At 51.4% G+C, this 23,898-nt stretch overlaps 1 protein-coding gene across 2 annotated transcripts in view; it reads right to left on the bottom strand.

Moving 5' to 3' along the window:
- Window positions 1-23,898, bottom strand: part of LOC133345319 (V-type proton ATPase 116 kDa subunit a 1-like) — a 112,450-nt gene that overhangs the window by 60,230 nt on the left and 28,322 nt on the right. For both annotated transcript variants that reach the window (XM_061555981.1, XM_061555982.1), the window contains exons 14-20: window positions 23,091-23,181; window positions 22,657-22,775; window positions 21,792-22,005; window positions 17,838-17,945; window positions 16,678-16,785; window positions 14,314-14,431; window positions 3,556-3,727 (exon numbers count right to left, since the gene is read on the bottom strand). In XM_061555981.1, coding sequence (XP_061411965.1) covers window positions 3,556-3,727; window positions 14,314-14,431; window positions 16,678-16,785; window positions 17,838-17,945; window positions 21,792-22,005; window positions 22,657-22,775; window positions 23,091-23,181 — 930 coding nt within the window. The remainder of the gene's footprint in view (window positions 1-3,555; window positions 3,728-14,313; window positions 14,432-16,677; window positions 16,786-17,837; window positions 17,946-21,791; window positions 22,006-22,656; window positions 22,776-23,090; window positions 23,182-23,898) is intronic.

Genomic DNA, 23,898 nt, shown 5'->3' with positions numbered 1-23,898 from the left:
CCCCCCTCCCGGCCCCCCCCCCTCCCGGCCCCCCAAACGAGTTGCAGGGCGCCGTCATTCACCACCGCCGCGGCGCGCTGCACGGTGTTGCCGCCGCCGCTGCTGCTGCTGCACCGGCCGCCACTGCGATGAAGTCATAAGGCGTGCGGCGTTGCGAGGAGCTCAACGTTAACCGATCTCGCCCCGTTCGGATTTCACCAGCAGTGGCCTCCTCTCCCATACGAAGTGTTCGCTGCGTATTGATCGCCTTACGACAAACAGACGACCGGCGTGCCGTCACACAGCGATGGCGACTGGATTGCAATGCCCCGGGCCTCATGTTAGGGGCTGCAGACAACGTACAATGGCTATTTATAAGCTCACTGTGCCAGACACACACTAAGCTTATGGGCAAGTTGAGGTATATCCCGGTTGAATGTGTTAGAAAATGGACAGATGTGCAATAAATTGACGAAGAAACATAAATGTACACAATTTAAATCTCCATAACCACGGTCGCATAACGCATGTACAGGAGGCACCGGGTTGATGAAATGTTAACGACCTCGCCTAGTATACAGGAGGTCGTGGGTTTAATCCCGACCCAGACGCCTGCTACCGTATATTTGGAGTTTGCGTGTCTCTCCCGTGGTCGCGTCAATTTCTATCCAGGCCCTCCACACTTAGAGACACGCGATTAGAGCCTTGGGCTGCTATACATGTCAACATAAGCCACTTCTCGTTGGGCTATCATTGTGACCAGGTGACTTCTGAACAAGAGCGAAAGAGCTCAGTGGGCTTTACCTGTTAAATTTGAATCACAGTTCCTATGATCACTGTTACATTGTCTTTTTATGGTTTAGCAATGTTTGTTTGTTGAAGTACAGAGTTAGCCTGATAACTTGAATCTAAATTGTGTTATGGTTGTTATTGTTTGACTTGCATCCCACTGGGATTTTTGCACACAGCGTTGATATACGGTGTTTTTTTCTGGAAGACTTTGCTGTTTTTTCCTGTATGTTTCTGTTGCGTGTAGTCACTTTAAGATGTTTCTTGTTCATATTTTGTTTGTTGCGGTTGATTTTAGTTTACATACTGGAACGTAACGTAAAAATTAAAGAAAACTCCGGAAGAGTCATTAACATTTGCCATACACTAAACATCCTGAGATAAAGGCACCACACACTGTGATTAGAAATAAGCAAAACATGTCTTTGTTCAAATATTAATTACAAAGAAATGCAGTATTTTTTTTACTAAAACTGATTGAATTAAAAGAAAGCAATCAATGCTCTTTATCCAGCTACTCCATATGTCAAATTGCATTTAATATTAATTCCACCAATTATTTAAAATGCAAACACGTAATTACTCTAACACATTTGGCAAGAGGCTTTAGATACTGCTGCCCGTGTGTACGGTGTGTGTGTGTGTATTGACGTGCGGGTAGCAGTGGCTCAACGCACTGGCGACCACCCAGGTTCAACGTCCGCTCACAATCGAATTACGGTGGCGATCAACTGAAGCGGTCCTGGGCCTACCCCTAGCTTGGCTCAGCCTTAAATGGGTACCTGAGGAGGTGAGTACACATCGGCACTGGGGAGACAAAGGTGGCCGGGAGTGGTGTTGGCCACCGACCCCCTCGTACGCTGGACTTCAAAGGTGCTCGTAAGACAGCACTTGCCCCAACGGAGTGTAGAAGGCTATGCGGTGGATCTTTGTCTGTTTGTGCACCGTGGTGGCGGCAGCGTGAAAGGAGCAACGGCAGAGTTCCTCAGCAGACACGCCGCACGCTCCGGGCATGTCAACGCCGTTATCGAACCGCGTCCGCGTGAAATGGGCACTCATTACATGGCAGCGCCGGCATTCACCCGTTGAGAATCAGGGTCGTTTGCCGGAGCCGGCAACGATCGCACGCGGCGGGGCCAAACGCATCGGAAGCTGTCGATTGAAGGCGGCGGCGGCTCTGTTTGACGGTGGCACCGGCTCTGTTTGACGGTGGCACCGAGCAGAGCAACCGCTTTGGCGGGCGCATCGCAAGCGCTGTCCGTGTCGTCAGGATGAAGAGCGGAGCGGCGTTTGCTCCAAAAGCCTTTCAGTGATCGTCAGTTTCAACTTGCCATTTGGAATATTTTAAGCGGCTGTCACATCTCTGCGTTTAACATACATCACACCGTGCCAGCACCGCGCCTGTGAATAACGACGTCTTGTGACAATGGGTTTTTTTTTAGTCCTCCCACCGCCTCAGCTATAAGGAAGACCGCGGGGTGTTCTGAACAAATGCCAAATGCCAATCTATACGGACTCAACAGAGGGTGTCGCATCTTCTCTGGATATTAAAAATATGTTCATACAAGCTGCCAACACTGCTTCTTTACACATTCACGAATCACTCACCACACGAACACAGCGATGACACCACAGACGTCGGGCTTCGAAGCACAATTAAACCGGTTACGCAAATGTCATCAGTCGATCTCATTCCGCTGCCCTGCGTACGACACCACGGCCCTAGACGAGCGCGCACAGCGTTCCTGCACTCAGGGAATGAGTGCCCCCAGGGGGACGGGGAGGGGGCAGGCTGGGCTTGCGCGACCCACGGAGACGCCCCCCCCCCCCAGGACTCGGGCTCACGGCACGTGCCCGCGGGGGGCTCTCAAACGCAACGCCGCGCTCACGGTCAGCCGCGTGCCCCCCACCCCCCAACCACGTCACTCGGCGATGCGGCAGGGAGGCGGCCGTCGCCGTGGTCTCCCTGCGCTCACGTGGGAATCGCCACGCACACACACACACACGCACACACACAGGCACACGCGTGCGTGCGTGTGTTTGTTTGTTTGAAAGCAGCGCAATACCCCGTGGCCGGGCGACCAGTCAACGCCGATAATTAGTCACACGGCTCACATTTTAAGAGAAACCTCGCAGCACCGACTGAAGAAAATCCGACCCCAAAGAAACAAAGAAACGATAAATAAAAGCAGGTGGCTGAATGAGATCTCTTCCATTCCTCCGCAGGGAAGCATTGCACCACTGCGTAGATATTCAGCACACACACGGAATTTCACACACACAGAGTTTCGCACACACACACTCACAGAGTTTCACCCACACACACACAGAGTTGCACACACACACTCACAGAGTTTCACCCACACACACACACAGAGTTTCACCCGACAAAACAAATGCACATTTGAGCCCAGATCGCGAAGGGGAACAGGGTGCACATTCTCCCGCTAATGAGGATATGATCGTGGAACATTTCCTCATTAAATAACTGAACTCTGCTAATTGGAGCAGAGTAATCACTCCTGGCATTACCATTTTGTAATAATTAAGGGCAGAATGTACCCAGAGAGGTTTAGAGAGGCAAGCAGTATGCTTGGTCCGGGGAGGCCAAGCGTGAGGCCACGCGTCTGTGCATGCGTGCGTGCGTCTGTGCGTGCGTCTGTGCGTGCGTGCATGCGTCTGTGCGTGCGTGCGTCTGTGCGTGCGTCTGTGCATGCGTCTGTGCGTGCGTCTGTGCATGCGTGCGTGCGTCTGTGCGTCTGTGCGTGCGTGCGTCCGAGCGCTCACCAGTGCAGGCGGAGGGCGTGCAGGAAGGCCGAGAGGCCCTCCATGACCAGCAGCACGCTGACGGTGAGCACGGCGAAGAAGGCGAACACAAAGATGAGGCCAAAGAAGCCGGCGTAGCTGTTCTGGCTGAGCCCCGTGTGCATCACCATGCCCCACAGCACCTCGGAGAGCTCTGCCAAGAGAGGACGGACAGACGGACGGGTTGGTTCGGGCACCGAGGACCAATAGGAGCCAAAACTGACAACACCTCTGTGGCATCTTAGTTGCCCGCTGTTCTCAAGAGTGCACACTTGGATAACGTCTTCATTTGCGTGAATTTGGGAAAAATGCAACGGCGGAAAAACAGTGTGTTAATTTTAGGGGTTTTGTGTTGACCGTGCAAGTAAGTTATATAGACTTTAGAACACGTGACTGTTTACGTTCACCGAGCGCTTCTTTTTTAACCGAGTGAATTTGCTTGAGCTCGCACGAGAGCGAAAGCGCTCCCGATACAGCGCAGTGTAGTGTCTCATAATTGGTTTAATTGTTAGCCCCGTCGGCAAAGGACAAACACACTGCTGAGACCGCACGGTCACACGCATCAAAGCCAGAGCCGTTTACCACGCGCCGCTTGATGGGACTCGGGGCGCAATGGGAACCCACGCCGATGCAAAACAACATCGGTGCCCCATGATACGCAATTACCATAATCGCTTACTTTAATATAAGCCGCCAAACAATTAAAGTTCAGATTTTGTTATAACTCCACCTGCTAGTGCGTGTAAATATGTCACTTGTGAAAAGAGACACATCTTTCACTCGATTCTAATGTTTACGCATAAATGGGCTCGGGACGTCTGGAGGTGTGCGCTGGTTTCGCGATGCTCCTGCGATATCTGCCGTGAGCAGGGCGTCTGCACTGCCCTGGTCTAGCGGGAGGAGCGCCCATCTGCACGACAAAAAATTGTTACGTTTGGCAGATGGCAGCGGCAGAGACGACGCGGTATGTTAATACGGTTCCCTTCAAAAGGGCACTGCTTAAAATGCAGCAGTTCTCACACTGAAGATGCAGACAGGGGGCGTGTACACGCACACCCACGGTCAATATTGGAGAGGGAAAGTCGCAATGGCGGTTTTGTACTCTGCTCACACTCTGGAGGGGCCACACTTCATCTCAACGGCAGCAACTAGTCTGACTCGTCAGTCGCACTCGGAAGATAAATGCTTCGGCATCTCACCAACGAGAAGACAAGATGAATTATTTGCCCGTATACATCTGTCGGCAGACGTACGTTACAACCGGAGGAGTGGTCTCTCCTGGCGAAGAGCGATCTCGAGAGAGCGAGTGGGTGAATGTTCCCAGGCCTCCGTGGAGAGGGGGTCCGTAACTCATCGCGTGAAGCACAAGGACCTGCAGCTGCCGGCCAGAGTCTCTCCACAAGACAGCCACTTGTGACTTCCCCACAAAGTGTAATCCATGCCATCTACGCTGCACATCGCTCCGAGCCTGGGCACGATTCACCACAGCAACACACTTGATGTCATGCTGCAATGTTATCGCTTTATTGATATGGCAATGACTAATTTCAGTATTCCCACAATAAATATGAAATACGAGGTCTTATTTGGTGATTTTTATTTATGCTGCCACGCCGAGTTTTCATGCCCACGAATGGAATAAAAATGGTGCGTGTACAAATAAATAAACCGCACACCAAGTACATGGTCTGACTTGCCCGAGTACCTCACAAAATAATGCAGCAGGCAAGACGCCTGCTTCACGTATCCGCCTTCACATAAACAATTACGAGATTGATAATTGTTTTTTTACCCTTCTATCTGGCAACAAAACTGACACCTTTTTACAAGGAGTCATGTTTGCATAGACCGCAATACCTGCAGTCATAATACAAACAAAAGACATAATTATATTCTTAGGTTTTTTTGGTAAAGTCACGTAGGTAAAACATTAAAATTAATAAAAATAAAAATCACGACGTTTCGTGATTTTTATTTTTATTAATTTTAATGTTTTACCTACGTGACTTTACCGAAAAAAACTAAGAATATGAATCCTTGCAGTCACGAAAGCTTCAAATCTACAAAAGACATAACTCTGATACTGTGCACTGTCCTTGAAGTTGATTGGTCCACACCCGAGACAGCTTTCCTTAGAGCCTAGTCTCACATGGGTTGGACCAGATGACACAACCCACCAGATGCACGGCCTTCTGGGAGTGCGCAATTTCAGCAGCACCCATTTCAAGACAAGCAAACTCTGCAGCAGCTTCGGCATACAGCGTCTCATCAGCAGTCAGGCTTGCTGAAATCAATGCTGGTGAACTTCGAGCCGTACTGGCAAGGACTTTACCTAATATATACACAAAGAAGGCCAGGAGGTCATCAAGAGGTCATCAAGCACAATGCCACGATGTCACTCCCTGCCAACCAAGTTCGCGAGTTCAAATCCTGATGAGGGGTTGACGCAGCCCATCATCCCTCTAAAGTAGATAAAACGAATACCACTTTGGACGGACAGGTTCTTGGATTATTGGAAGGAAGCGGCTTGTCCGATTAGTTACTGTGACTTATATTGTCCGCACCAGCGTTACTCATTTAGAACGCAACATGCGTGTGCCATGTGCTACGGCGGCCAAAAAGGTGACTGAGTAAGGCCAGAGCATCTTTAAATATGAAGAGACGTACGCATTCGTAGAATTCAGTTACAAGTCAGTTCACATTGTGGGATCTGGGATTAAATACCAGCAGTGTGCTCGAGTAATTAGCACAAAGTGCATCAAGGGCTAAGTCTGCACATTCAACAAATTGAAACGAACTTAAATAGAAATGAAAAAGAGCCATCGCTTGTGCTGGAAAGTTTTTCTGTGGAGGCTTTTTGTTTGGATTACCGTTGGGGCTATCTAGCATTTTTAATTTCCCCCAATTGGCGCAAAGAGACGAATTGCCCCGTAGCCAACGTTCATGAGCAGCGTACGAGAGGTTACAAATCTCCGTTGTGCCCACGTCAAATATAACGATGAGTTGCCATGCACATTTTCCTAGCAATAAAAAAATGGAAGTTTGGTGGTGCCGGAGGAATACAATTACAAACGAGCTGGTGGCAGCACTTTCTACCGCGGAGTACGAGCACACTTAACCCTTGTGCGGAACCACGCTCAGCTGCATGCCGATAGCCACCGCATTTCCCCAAATCCTAGACGATGACACTAAATAGAGACTTACACTTACACCATCATTCATGCGAACTTGCATTCCCAAACCGTTTCTCCACGCAGGAGAGGAAAACCACACACAAGTGGAAATGGCAACCAGGACTGGTGCTACTGCTCCAAGCTCTGCAGCCCTATAGCGGAATGTCTGGCAAGAACAATGCTGCAAACGCTCGACGTTTTCAACATCTACATTTTGTGCCACTCCGCACACACAGAGTCTACGTACTTCAAGATAGAGAATGCAGACTTCGCTCGACACACAAACGACGCCAGATGTTATTTATATGATAATGATTCAAAACAATGTACGATACCAACATGGCCAGTACGTTATTTATTTCAAGTTATTGGCGTTTTTGCAACGCTTTAAAAAAAAAACGAATAGTATGCATTGATGTTCAGTCTGATGCAATAAAAAGAATATTCTACAGCCTGCTCGTGAAAGGAGCAACCATCCCCGCTGTTGTTTTCTTCAGAGAAATCAATCGAGACGAAACACCGCACGTGCACGGTGGTTTACAGTCTGGGATTTACCGGCAGAACGCACACTCGCAATGTACGTACTTAAAGAAGTTGTCACTCATCTGCTATATTTCCTTATCGAGCCTTGTAGTGCCCATTAGCTGTGCCCGACCCATTAAATCCTCCAGCCATAAGCTTTTTTAAGTAGCCGTCATTAAAAGTATATTTATAAACACAGTCAAGAGCCACCACGGGTTTTTTTCTTCTCCTTTCATTTGCACCGTTTCACACGAGGTCACAGAACCGCTGCTTCTGGCACTGAAACGCATCGGCCGCAACACGCCGGGGTAAGGGTCCCGCCCCACCGTCAGTGCGACGGAGCGAGCCAAGCGCCGGACGCAAATTCCTCGGCGTGGAAGAGGAAAGGGCAGCTGCCCGTCGGCGCTCAAGGCCCAGCGACACGTGGGAGCCGCATCGCATTCACTGCCATAGACGGCTTGGACATTCAGGCCTGCGCCGCGAGCAAGCACTCGCAGCGCGCCACCGGGCGTAGGCAGCACCGGGCGTGGGCGGCACGCGCGCTCGCTCGCTCGCACCGAGGGCGCGCAGCGCAGGACACGAAAGCAAAGCGTGGAGCGTTCGGCGCGAGGCAGGGGAAGAGTGGCTCGGCGGGAAGGCGAGCGGATCGCAATCACGAGGCTGCGAGTACACATCCACACGTTGGGGCTTGAGCGAGCCCATCATCTCTCAGGGGTGGGTAAAATAGGCACGACTTGTTGGGGAAGTTAACGGTGGTTGTCCTCTCGATATAAAGTGTACTTTCCACTCGCGTCTGGAGACTGTAAATACGAGATGAGCGCCAATGGCTCCAAGCTCATTTTTAGCATGAAATTCCCTGCTCACCGTAGAGATATCCGAATGGACACACGGTGGGATTGTGAACGCTTTCATCGGAGAGCAACATCGATTTCATTAACCGCCTTGGTCTTTAGAGCCGCACACTGCGAGGGGCTAAATATATGAAACGTGTGAAGGAGTGTGCTTCTATGTATGTACGTACGTGTGTGTGTGTATGTAGGGGGGAGCGGTGGTGTAGCGGTTAGCGCGCTGCGCCACGAACCTGACCACCCGAGTTCGATTCCCGCTCACGGCCAACACCGGTGACGATTATCTGAACCGGTCCTGGGCCTCACCTAGGTCGACTCAGCCTCAAATGAGTACCTGGTGCGGTGCGTAAAAAACATCGGGCGTGGTGCTGGCCACCCACCCCCTCGTGTGCCGTTCTAGCCTTCATAGGTGCTCGCTAACAGCACTTGCCCCAACAGTCTGTTAAGGCTATACAGGGGATCTTTGTGTATGTACGTACGTGTGCACGTACATGTGTATGTACGTACGTGTGCACGTACATGTGTATGTACGTACGTGTGCACGTACATGTGTATGTACGTACGTGTGCACGTACATGTGTATGTACGTACGTGTGCACGTACATGTGTATGTACGTACGTGTGCACGTACATGTGTATGTACGTACGTGTGCACGTACATGTGTATGTACGTACGTGTGCACGTACATGTGTATGTACGTACGTGTGCACGTACATGTGTATGTACGTACGTGTGCACGTACATGTGTATGTACGTACGTGTGCACGTACATGTGTATGTACGTACGTGTGCACGTACATGTGTATGTATGTACGTGTGCACGTACATGTGTATGTATGTACGTGTGCACGTACATGTGTATGTATGTACGTGTGCACGTACATGTGTATGTATGTACGTGTGCACGTACATGTGTATGTATGTACGTGTGCACGTACATGTGTATGTACGTACGTGTGCACGTACATGTGTATGTACGTACGTGTGCACGTACATGTGTATGTATGTACGTGTGCACGTACATGTGTATGTACGTACGTGTGCACGTACATGTGTATGTACGTACGTGTGCACGTACATGTGTATGTATGTACGTGTGCACGTACATGTGTATGTACGTACGTGTGCACGTACATGTGTATGTACGTACGTGTGCACGTACATGTGTATGTATGTACGTGTGCACGTACATGTGTATGTACGTACGTGTGCACGTACATGTGTATGTATGTACGTGTGCACGTACATGTGTATGTACGTACATGTGCACGTACATGTGTATGTACGTACATGTGCACGTACATGTGTATGTACGTGTGTACGTTGAACTTCTTTCGCAAGGTAGGGAGCCAACCGCGCTAATCGGAGGACAACAAACAAAACACCGACAGCTGTTCTAAAGACGAGTTTTCAATTTAGATGTAAGAGTGCTTGGCTCCGGTGGCTTCCTAATAAAAGCCCAGCCGTGGTAACAGTCTCCGTGTTTCCCCGCGTCCCTGTCAGGGTGCCGGCCTGCGACGATGCCCTGGCCGCCACCAATCTCTTTAGACATGTGACCTTTCCGATCCCCCCGTGCATTCAACGTCTCCGCTCCGTCATGAGAGCAACGGCAAAATTACATTAGACACCTTCCCTCCGTTAAATTACGCGAAAAATCATTCACTTAAATCGCGATAAAAGAACGATCAAAATAATAAAATAAAGTGCTACATTTTGTTAACAATTAAGAAAGTCGGCTGGACAACAGGAAATTAAATTAGATTTTTTTTTCTTCCCACTTGAATGGCAACCCCAGGAGAATGACTAGAAGCTGCTCGGCAGGAACGAGGTTAATCAGTGAATCATCAGCGCATTGCGACCCAATAACCCTGCTCCTGATTCCATTTTATAAGATGACACTGCTGCAAGTCATCTCCAAATCTATACAGTATCACACACACACACACCTCGTGCGGCCCCACACGCCTCATGCAGGCATTCATTTGAGAAAAAAATTCCCATCACACTCATCTTTGCAATTCTAAGGGGAAGATTAACCAAGGGCCTTGGACACTGTATATATATTTTAAGACTTCCGGAACAAAAGCATTAAAAAAAAAACTACCTGGGCTGTAACCGCTTAGTCACGCACGTTGGGTATGCAAGATTATGCAGCAATGCGGCTATCACCAGCAGAGTTATAAAAAAAGAAAGTGTGCCGAAATATCACAGTTCTGATAGTAATGATATTAATGATAGTGTGAAGAGGTTTGCTTGTCCACACGAGTGATGGCGGACGTTAATGAACCATGAAATACACGTGGGGTGGATCGTGCCCGAGAGAACGTCAAGCGTGGAGATGGAGCGATGGGATCAGCTGGTGTGCGAGGTGCCAGGGCAACTAGCACTGCGAGAGACGGCCCAGGCTCGGAGCAGCCTTCATCCAGCAGTGGAGAGACCGTGGCTAATTACGACGACGACGACCATTATACGTGTGCGTGCATTTATATGAGCAGGCCATAGCCCAATGAGACCATCAGTCTCCATTACAAGGCAAAAAATGTTAACAAAAAAAATATATAATTTAGAAACGTAATTAAAAATCAAAAATTTGACGCAGCAGCTTTAAATGAGCCAGCATGCACGATGATGATCTGGCTCCCGGCCAGTGGCATGCATCTCATTGGTGGCGAGTGCCTGCGCCCAATGGCCTGTGCATTTCAAATCCTTCCTCCACCTCAGATTTGTGGCGACGCGTTTGCCATTTCCAGCGGCAGTAAAAATCGCTAAAATGATACCAGCATTCTTTATGTATTTATCAAAAGAATTATTCACAATCCGCACTTGCAAATAACTCGACGTGTCACGGTATTTCAAAGCCGTTCAAATGTTATCATTCGCTGGTTAACGGGACACCTATTTCAGTTTGACAAATTGACACTCACATTCTAGACAAAGCGCTCCTTCGTCATGTGTCACATCCTCAAAATGGAGAACGTCTGACGACTAACACGTTACAGAAAACTGGAAAGAAACCCAACCGCTTTCAACCAAACGTAATTAATATAACAAAATGCAATCGCAACTACGTGGGCAGCTCTTTGGCAGCGATAGTGGCAAGAACAAAAAGAGAAATGGGACGCCAATGGAGCTAGAAAATAACAAGAAACTATTTTATATTTAAAAAAATGACCAGCACCCACACTTGCTTGCTAAAGTAGTTAGAGAACCCATCAGAAAGGACCTTGAGAGGTGAACAGATGGCTCGAAGGTGGAGGAGGAATGGCCAAATTGGGTCGTTTCCAGTTCAGAATTGTAGCCGAGCGAGAGTGCTTTAGTGCCGCTGGGAGGAGAGGCGTCATTTTGTTTCTGGCCAATGCACGGGGTCGTGATGAATGTGCGCACCGCCTTGTTGCAGGATGCCGATGGCTGAAGCCAGACGTGATGGATGACTGGGAGGGCTGAGGGCGTTGTCAAAAACACTCGGGGGGGTTCAAAGGTCATGCCGTAGGGTACCGCTAAAATGTGGACATTCAATTCGATTCGTGCTTTCGTGTCAGAAAGAGGCACGTGCTTTTGCTTAATTTGTTCACTTGTTACATCATTGCCACACGTGATGAATTTCTTATCGTCAGCGTACGGGCACTGTTAATAGCGTAATGAGTAAAAAGCAAAAAACAGCAGATATAATTAATCTAACTAATGACGAGGTCACAGCATTCCACCGCCTGCTGTTTGATACCGTTATTTTGATTCGATGAAAGCAATACACGCTCGACTGTGAACACAGGAGCCGAGCGTACGAGTTTCCACAACGTCAAAAACCATCTCTGCCAGTCTCCCGCACGGGAGACGCATCCATCCCAGCTCCAGGCTATTATTGCCTTGCGCGCAAGCAGCAGCAGCAGCCTGCCGCGTGAAGCCGCTGTCCACACTGATGGGCACCGATATTGCACCACGGCAGCGTGGGGAATTGCCGAGCGGCGGACGTTTCTCCCGCCGCCGGGGCTCGCGCCCGTGAACGAGCGGCGGGTTATTATGATGGCGAGGCCGGCTCCCATCACGCCGCAATAAAATTGGTATCCCCTCCATAACCGCTTTCACTCACGCTCCACTTGGCCACCGGATCGCGGCCCTCCGGTCCGCGAGCGCCCGGTAATGGATACACCGCCGGCTCATTTTACATGCAGGTCAGCGCCGGGACGGCCGTTATTTACCACCGCTCGCACGGCGATGCGCTCAACACAGATTTACACCGTTACAGTGGCTCCAGTTACAGCCGTCTGCGAGCGCGCGCGCGCGCGCGCTACACCCATGCGTGGAATTTTCATTTTCACCGAATCGCGAGACAAATGCAAATGAAATACAGATGAGCCCCTAATGAAGTGCGCGTAGATGCGATCTCCTCATTAGGCTGCGGCACACTCACCGGCCGTGCAGACACAGATAGATTGGCAAAGCAGGAAATGCAATTTGCACATTCTGCCTCAAAACAATTGCTGCAGGCAGCTGCGATAGCCTCATTAATTACCAGCGTGTCGCCGTGGCTGCGAGCTAATGGAAGGCTTTCAAAAACTGGCGTGTGATTAAATGCAATGATGCTGCATAGGAGGGAACCGATGAACCTGAAATGCTTAAAAATAACAACTGTCAGCTTCCAGGAAAACTCAGTGCCTCTGTGGTAGCAGAAACAACCTGCAAAGAGTGCAATTGAAATGTATAGATTAAGTTGTTGTTGTTTTGCTGGATGCTATGGCAAAATATATGTATGGCGATCGCGCTCTGAAAGGTTTTACATCTTCCAGCCAAGTGGCTCAGCAATAGAGCGAGCGGTTCGCAAACGGAAGGTTGCGAGTTCGAACCCTGGATGGGGATTGGGTCAGCCCATTATCTCTCTGTGATCAATGAAATGAGGACCACTTTGTGGCGGTGGTAGTCCTCATGGATAGACTCGCCCCGGCCATACGAATGTGGAATGTCTTGCTCTGGCTCGGGGCTGTAAAGGGAAGATGAGAACTGATGACGCCTCGATGCTCATTTTGGGCACGATATCCCTTTGATTTTTGATCTTCAAAAAAAAAACGTCGTCCGATTCGATTACGTTCCGTCTAAGTTATCAATGCGGCACGATTGCTGATTAGCTCATTTATATTCGCATGCGAATCCCCGTGTGTGTGACAGCTGCTGTCGAGAGGCAGGCACGGAGAGCTCCGTCAGTGCGCGGTGGCTGGGGGTGCGCATCTCGGAAAAGTGGTGGAGGAGGCTTAAAAACCGCTTCGTGCTGAATGTTGCCTATAAAATAGCGTAGGTTTGTTGTCCCCGTTCACGCTCGCGAAGTACTGTTATGAAAATAACCGTGTGTTTCTCCAGGGTAATGTGTCGTGGAGTTGAGTGAAAATTGTCCAGAGGGCCACCACGGCAGCCCGCTGCTCTCTATTTTCACGCACAGTGTTTATACATTTTCATACGGAGGCCTTTCACGCCCGATGTTCATTAATTATTCATCGCTCTTCACGTTACATCGTCGCGGGGGTACAATGTACATCGTTAACGGTGACTCGACAGAGCAAATCAAATCAAGTCGTCACATCGTGGGTGAACATGCCAATGCATTCGTAATTTGTAAGCGAAATGCAGGAGGAGGAACATTGAAAAGCGACATTTTGACAATTTCACGTCGTATAAAATCGTCAAAATGCCGCTTTGCTTTTTAACAATCCTCTGGTTTCGCTGAAAAACCAAAATCAATTGGCATATTTACCCACGACGCGACAACGTGATTGGCTCTGCTGCGCGGCGGAGGGTCGCATATCTTATTGGCAGCAGCAGAAATGTGTTTTATTGAGCACGAAGGTTTTAGCAGCCAACATTAAGATCGTGGACGCTGTCGCAGTTAGGCCACGTGAATGACTGGTCTAAATTTTGTGTCATAAAGCCCCTCCACCACCCGACAGGGGGAAACCGCCGAGGTGGCCACTCACGGCGTGCGGGCGCGTAGCGCCGCGACAATTCACGAACGCTGCAGCTCGCCCGACCCGTGGAGCCGCAGAACAATCCTCACAGCCAAATTGAGCGGCGCTTCGATTAGCGACGATCCACTCGCGACTGCATCATGGATCCTCAGGACGAGATGCAGGAAGTCGGGACCGTCGTGGATTGTTACAACGACAAAGGGGCGAGAGAGCGGGGGGGGGGTTGGGGGGGGGAGTGAACTCACGGGCGTGGGCCAGGCTGAGGGCCCAGAGGCGTAGGTAGGAGGCCGTGTTGGAGATGCAGCCCAGGCAGTACTCGATGGTGTGGATGGCTTGGTGCACAAACACGTCCCCAAAGTCAAACTGCGGGAACACACGACCCGACCTTCCACGTCACGCGGTTTCGCGGCAGCGCCAGTCCCGCTGTGCGGGGCTACGTAGGCGTTCTGTTTCATGATACGGGAACTATATATATACTAGATACCGCTGAATGTTTTACTCACAATTGGAATGTTACAAGTTCAAAATCCAGTTTGAGATATACTCAGCTCGTCATACTGCTAGATCATTAAATTCAGTAATACTGCGTGGAAAGTGAATGGTGTCACCCTATGGATCAGCTGTCACTCACACACACGTGGAATTTACACGTTTGGCTTACAAGGTGGGCAACGCAGATGAACGCTGCCCCAATCCTCTGCTTGGTAAAGAAACGCTGGGATTTTCCTTTAATATCCTTCAAATATTGCCAGCGTATTATCACAGAGTAGCTCCAAATGCGATCCTATCTATCACAACGTGTGCAAAATATAAACCACATCAAATCTAAAACATACCGAGCAATTACACTTTATGATTAAACCAGTAATTTAATGATTCGACGTTTTGTTGTTAAGTGCAAACCTCCACCACCAAAAATCAGAGATCACGGGTTACGAAATCATCAAAGATTGCATTTGTGAGAGGCAAAGGGGGGGAAGCGAAGAGAAGCAGCGCCGCCTGAACCTCGACAACATCGTGACCGTGGGGTGGTGGGGAGGCAGGGAGGGCAGTGGGGGGAGGAGGAGGAGGGGCTGTCTGTCCCCGTGAACGCCGCACATTTGCATGCGGTTTTGCCCACGCAGACGTGTCGCGGGAGTGGAACAGCTGGAGTTAAACGTGGAATGTCTGAAATCACAACGAGGTTCAATTCCTTCCCACCCGAAGCCCCACCCGCTACCCCACCCGCCACCCCACCCGCCACCCCACCCGCCACCCCACCCGCCACCCCACCGTTTCCCACACGACCGCCATTAGGGTCCCTGCACGTGATCTACGGGGTGTCGATGGCCCGCGACGCGCGCAGCGTCAAGACAGAATCTCAACCGCGACGGGACGCCACGCGACGACTTGCGAAAAGCACGCGCACACGTCGATGTTACACGCGGAAAGCGAAGCGTGCGGAGGGGGCGTGCGGGGGGGGGGGAGCTGCACCAAACCAACTCACCGGCGGCTCCTTCTCCGCAGGCTTAAAAACGTTACGTTCCATTGTCAGACGCGAAGTGGACGACAACAAAAAACATCGGTTAATTAGCGACAAGGCCAAAGAAAGTATAAAGAGAGTCAACCCTCGTGATTGTCAGACGTCACCTTTGTGCGAGGCGTTTCTCGTGCTCTCATTCATGGGAAAAGAGCGGCAATCGTGCCACCGTGAGGAACATTAATTTACAGATATGTACGTGTCAAAAGATATTTGCCTCAAAATGTACATCGCTGAATATTTATTGCATTGTAGAAAGCGTCGAGCTCCGTGTTATGACGTGGGACACTGCCGTGCCATCACCGTGCGCTGCGGCGTCGGTTAAACGGTTTCAATTAACTCCGTTTAAGAATGCTCCCACGCAGAGGCGATATTACTTCGGCAACCCGGCTGAGAGTGGCGCGGCCATGCAATCACTACAGCCAGGAACGCCAACCAACCAACCACACAGCAAAACACAAAACTGCTTGCAGAAAAATCATAATCCGCAGCTGGTATTGCCGAAAGGTCACGTTTCTTACGATGCGCGCGGGGCTTAAAAACTAAAAAAGAATTCCACGAGTGTCAAGGCGTACAATTCCCTGCAGCACAACGCGACTGTGGCAGCCGCCACCACTACCACCACCCTCGCTCTTCTTGAAGAACATGACACAGGCGACCGCGTGAGAAGGCTCACATGCTGCTGTCATGCTCTACTCCGGCAAATCCCCGAGACTGTCGCAAAGCATGTGGCACATCGCTGGGGATTAATACAGCATCTCCTCCGGCCGCCGGGGTTCTGTGGAAAGCTCGCAATGGGGCACATGATCAAGAATTTTGTGCAAAATGACCCGGGGGGGCATTTGCATGAGCGAGCGTACGGCTCGGGTCATACGGCCCTTAATATATATACACGGCAACGGGGCGAGGCATTAATCTACTTCTCGTCCTTGCTGCAACTGGCAGCGCGATGGAAACAAAGCTGCTTCCGCTGCCCTCGCTGGGTTTTGCGAGCGTGGGCAAGGGCACCGCGCTCCAGGGAGCGGGGGGGGGGGGTGTGAGCCGGTCGGCTCGGCAACAGGGGGGACGCGGAGGGGGGCGGCGGTCTTACCGGCTCCTCCTCGTCCGAGCGGTTGGACAGCTGGTCGTGGTCAATGATGCCCGCGTCCTCCTCTGTGGGCCCGTTTCCCACGCGCACGCCGGCGAAATTCGTGGTTCCCTGCGACGGCACGCGCGCCGAGAGAAAGCACGCGGTGAGCGGCGCGAGCGGGCGCAGTCGCACGCGGGCCGTGACGGCCGCCGGGGCCCAGCGCGGCCTCCCCCTCGTGGCCACGGCGACACTTGGACGCACGCGGCCCCAACGGGAGGCACGAGCGCCTGGCTGAGCGCGCACGGCCAACGCGTGCCGGTACGGTGCACGGTGTTGACTGCACCTTGCTCGTCTTGCCCACAACTATTTAGTGACACGTGACAATGTAGCAGAGCGGCTGCGTCGTTAATGGCATAAATTGTCCAGAATTCAAACGAGTCGAGCCGGCAATCACGTTTGATTTGCCACCCTGGTTGGTATTTTCCATAATTTATGGAACGATGTGCATGCTGCCCAGCTCTGTTTTCGGTGTCTTGTGGTATTCTGAGATGAGCGCGGTTGGCTAGGTACGGTGCGAAAGAAGTTCGACGTACATAAATACACGCGTCATATTGATCACGTGCATCCTGGCTAAGTATTGATAAATAGCTAAAATGTCAAAATATGATAATTACATGGGTGTGGAAAAAGAAAATGCAATTAAAATGAAATTCTGTACATGGCTCCCATACGCCTCTTTATCCATACAAAATATATAAAAGCAGAAAAGGGCACAATTTGAAAGTGTGAAAAATCTGCATATTATTCCCATTAAAATAAAAAAAATTGAAATTGCAGGAACGAGGCACGCGCACAAACAGATGTGCACGGGTTGTTTAGAAGATCATTAAATGGGAATTTGTGCTTGCGGCATTAAAATTGGCGCAGGCGCCCGGCAACCCAGCTGGAGATTGCAATTTAAGGCCATCCTCCCTCATCCTCCCGCAACAGCTCGCTAACGACGAGTAACGACCTCGCGCGGCCAACGACAACGCCGACCTCCGCTCGACGACATTTTGCGCTGAGGTGCGACGATTCAGGAATCGCACAGCAGAGGCAGCGGTGGCAGAAGCAGGGGCAGAAGGAGCCCCGGCGGCGTGGTCTGGAGAAGACGGGCCTGCGTGCCGAGGCCGCAGTCTCACCAGGTGACGGCGCCTCCGGTCCTCGTACCACAGCACAAGCGGCTTGCCCGCCAGCAGCACGGGCACACACAGCAGCGCCAGCACCACCAGGAAGGACTGCAGCCCTCGCTGCACGCAGACAACGCTCGTCAGCGGTGGCAGGAGCCGCTCGCTTTCAATCTCTGGCGACGGCGAGGGCTCCCAGGTGCGCTTCAACTCGGGCAAACGAGCGCCGTTTGTGCCACCGAATTTCACCAATGTCGTAGATTGTGGCAAACGACTTCAAATTTGTCATAAAAGTTCATGATTGCGTGGGATTTCATGTTATTCTTTGCACATTAAACAAGCAACACTGACGATTATAAATTGACGAATGTTCCATCAATCAATCAGTGCCCTAATTGCAACCACACAAACCTATCAAAATACTATATTTATCTTCCGCTAACGAGGCCTTGTGGAAAACACGGCGCAAATATTACGAGCAACGGTAATAAATACAAATAAAACTGACAATATAATTCAGCGGCAGCTACGTAAACAAAATATGGAATACGTGAGCACCATTCGTGTGGCAATCGGTTGCAGCCGTCGCGTGGCCACTGTCTGCAGAGAGAGCGGCCACACCAACGCGGATTATAACCGCGTTTGTAAAAAGTAGCATCAATCATTCTAAAAACCATTACCTCAAAAGTAACGTGATACCACGATCGTTAACAGAGATGGGACAAATCCATAGAAGTATATTGCCGTGAGGTTGGTCACTCGCCCTGGGAAGGTGCCCGGGCCAGACATGCCCTGTCAACATCGCCTCGCGCTGAAACTACCCGATACTGCGGACAGAATGTGTAAAAACAAGTTGCTTGTAATCGTGGAAAGGTGCTCATCGAGCATCACATTCATCAGATATACAAACGATTCACGATTACTGCCAAACCAAACCCCCCCCCCCCCCCCAGTACGTACACCAATGGATACCCATTGAAAGCTTGGCATGCACACACTGCCCTCTCACTCACACACACACGGCACCGCCCTCTCATTCACACACACACTCACACACTCACACACGGCACCGCCCTCTCATTCACACACACTCACACACACACACACACCGCCCTCTCACTTACATACTCACACACACACACCACACACACACCACACACACACACTGCCCTCTCACTCACACACACACACACGGCACCGCCCTCTCATTCACACACACTCACACACACACACCACCCTCACACACACACCCACACACACACACCACCCTCACACACTCTCTCACACACACACACACCGCCCTCTCACACACACACACACACCACCCTCTCACACACACACACACACCACCCTCACACACACACACACCACCCTCTCACACACACACACACACCACCCTCTCACACACACACATACCACCCTCTCACACACACACACCACCCTCACACACACACACACACACCACCCTCTCACACACACACACACCACCCTCTCACACACACACCGCCCTCACACACACACACACCACCCTCACACACACACACACACAACCACCCTCACACACACACAAACACACCACCCTCTCACACACACACCGCCCTCTCACACACACACACACACCGCCCTCACACACACACACACACACCACCCTCACACACACACACACACACCACCCTCACACACACACACACACCACCCTCACACACACACACACCACCCTCACACACACATCACCCTCTCACACACACACACCACCCTCACACACACACACCCACACACACACCACCCTCACACACTCTCTCACACACACACCGCCCTCTCACACACACACACACACCACCCTCACACACACACACACACACCACCCTCTCACACACACACACACACACCACCCTCTCACACACACACACACCACCCTCTCACACACACACACCACCCTCACACACACACACACACCACCCTCTCACACACACACACACACCACCCTCTCACACACACACACACCACCCTCTCACACACACACACACACCGCCCTCTCACACACACACACACACCGCCCTCACACACACACACGCCCTCACACACACACACCGCCCTCTCACACACACACCACCCTCACACACACACACCACCCTCACACACACACACACACCACCCTCACACACACACACACACACACCACCCTCACACACACACACCACCCTCACACACACACACACACCACCCTCACACACACACCACCCTCACACACACATCACCCTCTCACACACACACACACCACCCTCACACACACACACACCCACACACACACACCACCCTCACACACTCTCTCACACACACACCGCCCTCTCACACACACACACACACCACCCTCTCACACACACACACACACCACCCTCTCACACACACACACACCACCCTCTCACACACACACACCACCCTCACACACACACACACACCACCCTCTCACACACACACACCACCCTCACACACACACACACCACCCTCTCTCACACACACACACACCACCCTCTCACACACACACACACACACCACCCTCTCACACACACACACACACCGCCCTCACACACACACACCGCCCTCACACACACACACCGCCCTCTCACACACACACACACACCACCCTCTCACACACACACCGCCCTCTCACACACACACATACACCACCCTCTCACACACACACACACACCACCCTCTCACACACACACCGCCCTCTCACACACACACACACCGCCCTCTCACACACACACACACCACCCTCTCACACACACACCACCCTCTCACACACACACACACCACCCTCTCACACACACACACACCACCCTCACAAGACACACACACCACCCTCTCACACACTCACACACACCACCCTCTCACACGCACACACCACCCTCACACAGACACACACACCACCCTCTCACACACTCACACACACCACCCTCTCACACACTCACACACACACCACCCTCACACAAACCCACACACACCCACACACACCACCGGATTGTGAATCTGCTGTTGACAAGAGCGACAATCACAGGGACAACTGAAGAGTATTTTTCTTCGACAACGATGAAGTGATTTATAAACGACAAACAGTAACCTTCTCACGAGGTGTTATCGAAAAAAACTGCCATTATTTCCAACTACAGATGTATGTGGATACTTCTAATGACAAGAGAGTTGAGAAAATGCAAAAATTCAACGCGTAAAAACTTTGTTGGTCCAAACAAAGTCTGCCAATGTATTCTGTCGGTCAACGCAAGTGCACGTGTGGAGAGAGCCCATTTGACAAACCACAGCGGGATGAAGTTCTCCCCCCGGGGCCGTGAGGGATTATTTGACCATACTTCACCACGCTGGCCAGGAGCGGGGGTTGGTGAAGACGGGGAGCGCAGACCTTGTGGGAGCGCGGAAGTCCAGTTGCACAATCTACCTTGCCGCACTCCTCTACCCGCCACGTAGGTCGGCGGCGGCGGCGGCCTACAACGCCTGTTGTGAATGGTGGTTACCCATCCAAGCACAGTCCACGCTCAACGCCTGCTTAGGAGCTTCCGAGATGTCACCCAACCGGGAGGGAACATTCCGGGACATTGGTCACGGGCTCGAGGCCGTTGGGTGCCCGACCTTTCTGGACTCGCAAGCCCCCGCCAACCCTTTGGTGAAAAACGCCGCGGCCCGCCACGCAGGAGAAAACGCGGCGCTTTGAAAACTAAAATCGAATCTGCCACAGTTGGGCGGACCACCTCCCGCCGCCACGGGGCGAGCACCAGCGCCAAGGGGCGGGCACCAGCGCCAAGGGGCGAGCACCAGCGCCAAGGGGCGAGCACCAGCGCCACGCGGCGGGCACGGGGCGAGCACCGCCGCGCCGGGCGACGCCGGGCGACGCGCCTACTCCCCTCCTGAAAACATTCAAACAGCCCGAGCAGGCGCAGAGAGCGTGCTGACCTGTCCCGTGTAGATATTAGGGCCTGAGTCGCTGTATGTGAAGAGGAACATGTTGATGAAGGCAATGAGCAGGCTGGGCGCATGCTTGGACTCGTGCACCGTATAGTTGCACCACTTGTAGAAGATGAGAATGACCAGGTAGCCAAAGAGCGACAGCATGAAGATCATCTCTGGGATGAACTGCAGGTAGATGTTCCACTTCTTCTGGAAGTAACTATCAAGGGCATTTGGGAAGGAAGCCACAGTTAAAACACACGCATTTCACCCGCCATACACCTCGCGATAAAACTGCGAACAGCTGACGGACAATCCAAGTCAAAGTGAGTTCCCGCTGCTCGAATGAGCCTGGAGGCTGCAGAGCCAGCGGTGCATATTCCATATTCCTATGGCAGGGGGCTCGTCTATCCAGAGGATAACCAGTGTGGACTTCCCCACAAAGTGGTACCTATTTGATCCATCCTGGAGTGATGATGGGCCAAGGCAACCCCTCACCAGGTTGTGATCTTGCAACCCTCCGTGAACCACTTGTCCACCCTCCAATCCACCAGGCCGGATTAGGGCATGTTCGCCGGCTCAATGTACGTTGAACAAATCGCCCAAAAATAAACCGGCAGTCTAGCAGCCAATCACGTGATTGGGAAATGAATCACATTACAGATTGAGCATACGAATGGTAGTTTACGAAATAGCGGTTTCTGATTAGTGTGATGATGGGTGTGTTTATTACGCACAGTGGCACAATAACATTCCCATGTTCGCACGAGATCGTGATTACGTGAGCGTAAGAATATTCCAACCAAAGCAACGCGCGGGACATTCATTAATTCGAGCTCGGCGTGTTGACGAGAGCAAGGCACGCGCGTACATGTGGTTGAAGAGGCTCAGGACGACTCCGAACACCATGTGGATGATGCCCAGGGTAACCGACATCTTCATCTTGTACGAGTTGAGAAAGGTGAGGCGATTGGATGCGATGTTCCAGATCTGCAAGAACCGCGGGCAATCGTCAAAAATCCAATTAGCGCGGAGACAAGAACGCCGCGAAACTACGGCCGCCCCCCGGCCACGGCGATGGACGCGCGCAAAGTTCACGCACCCAACCGTGACCAACCACGGCTCGGCTTACGTAGTCACTAGAAAAGCTTGAAAATGGCAGGAAATCCGTGGCGAGAAACAGCACTCGTCAAGGTCAGGAGGCCGGAGGTATAGCGGGCGGCAGTTTAATTGGCATACAAACTGCTCAATTATGCAACGTAATGGAAATGCTGCAGCTTTGGTGGAGGAATGTTAAGTACTCACGGGGTCGATCCCGAATGGATAAGGACCGCCAAACACGTTGGGGACAGCTGGGTCGAGCTGCAGGATGGAGTTGCCCTTTAGATCCGCAATCCTGCAATTCGACATAGAGCGGAGTAAACATTGCCAGCTGCTCACGAACACCGCCCGTCACGCTTCATACCAAACTGCACAAAGCAAAGTGCCCATTTAACAAAATAATGCACTTGATCGGAAATCTACTCTGTAAGACTCTGGGAATGCATTGTTTAACAGACAGTGATTTCTATAAAACACCTCTCTAATATACGGTTACAATTTCAGCCAATAGGACGATAGGGATCAGAATATTTCTTTAACTAAAAAGATTAATAAGAATTGTATTTTCCAAAACAAGCACCCGTGTTCCGATTGGCTGGTTGTGATTGGCTCCTTCCTCCCTGACGTCACACAGCGCAAGTGGGATGGGCGTCGCCTAGCGACCGTTACGTCCGTTGTTCAGTACATGTGGCGCTCACGTCATTCTGACAGCGCAACGTTTAACACACAAGTGCCGTCTTTCACAGACGCAGTGTTCAGTAGTTTCGCAGTGGGTAGCAACGTTGCCACGTGCGGTCCAAATCGAGTCATTTCCAGGTAATTATCAAAGTTCGACAATGCGGACCATGACGCCCGCACACAATGGCCAACTCTATCCGAACGACGTCACGTGATCTCTCAAGTCCACTGTAGGAGCAGACGGCTATTACTAGCCCGCAGTATTAATCAGGGCGGCCCGCCAGTTTCAAAACACAGACGTCCACAACGTGCGGCGAACGCGCCACAACTGGGC

Source organism: Lethenteron reissneri, chromosome 21, assembly GCF_015708825.2.
Source record: "Lethenteron reissneri isolate LAM-NWPU_2019-01 chromosome 21, ASM1570882v1, whole genome shotgun sequence".
NCBI classification, from domain to species: Eukaryota; Metazoa; Chordata; class Hyperoartia; order Petromyzontiformes; family Petromyzontidae; genus Lethenteron; species Lethenteron reissneri.
The sequence above is the reverse complement of the archived record's forward strand: the minus strand, read 5'-3'. Positions and strand labels throughout refer to the sequence as shown.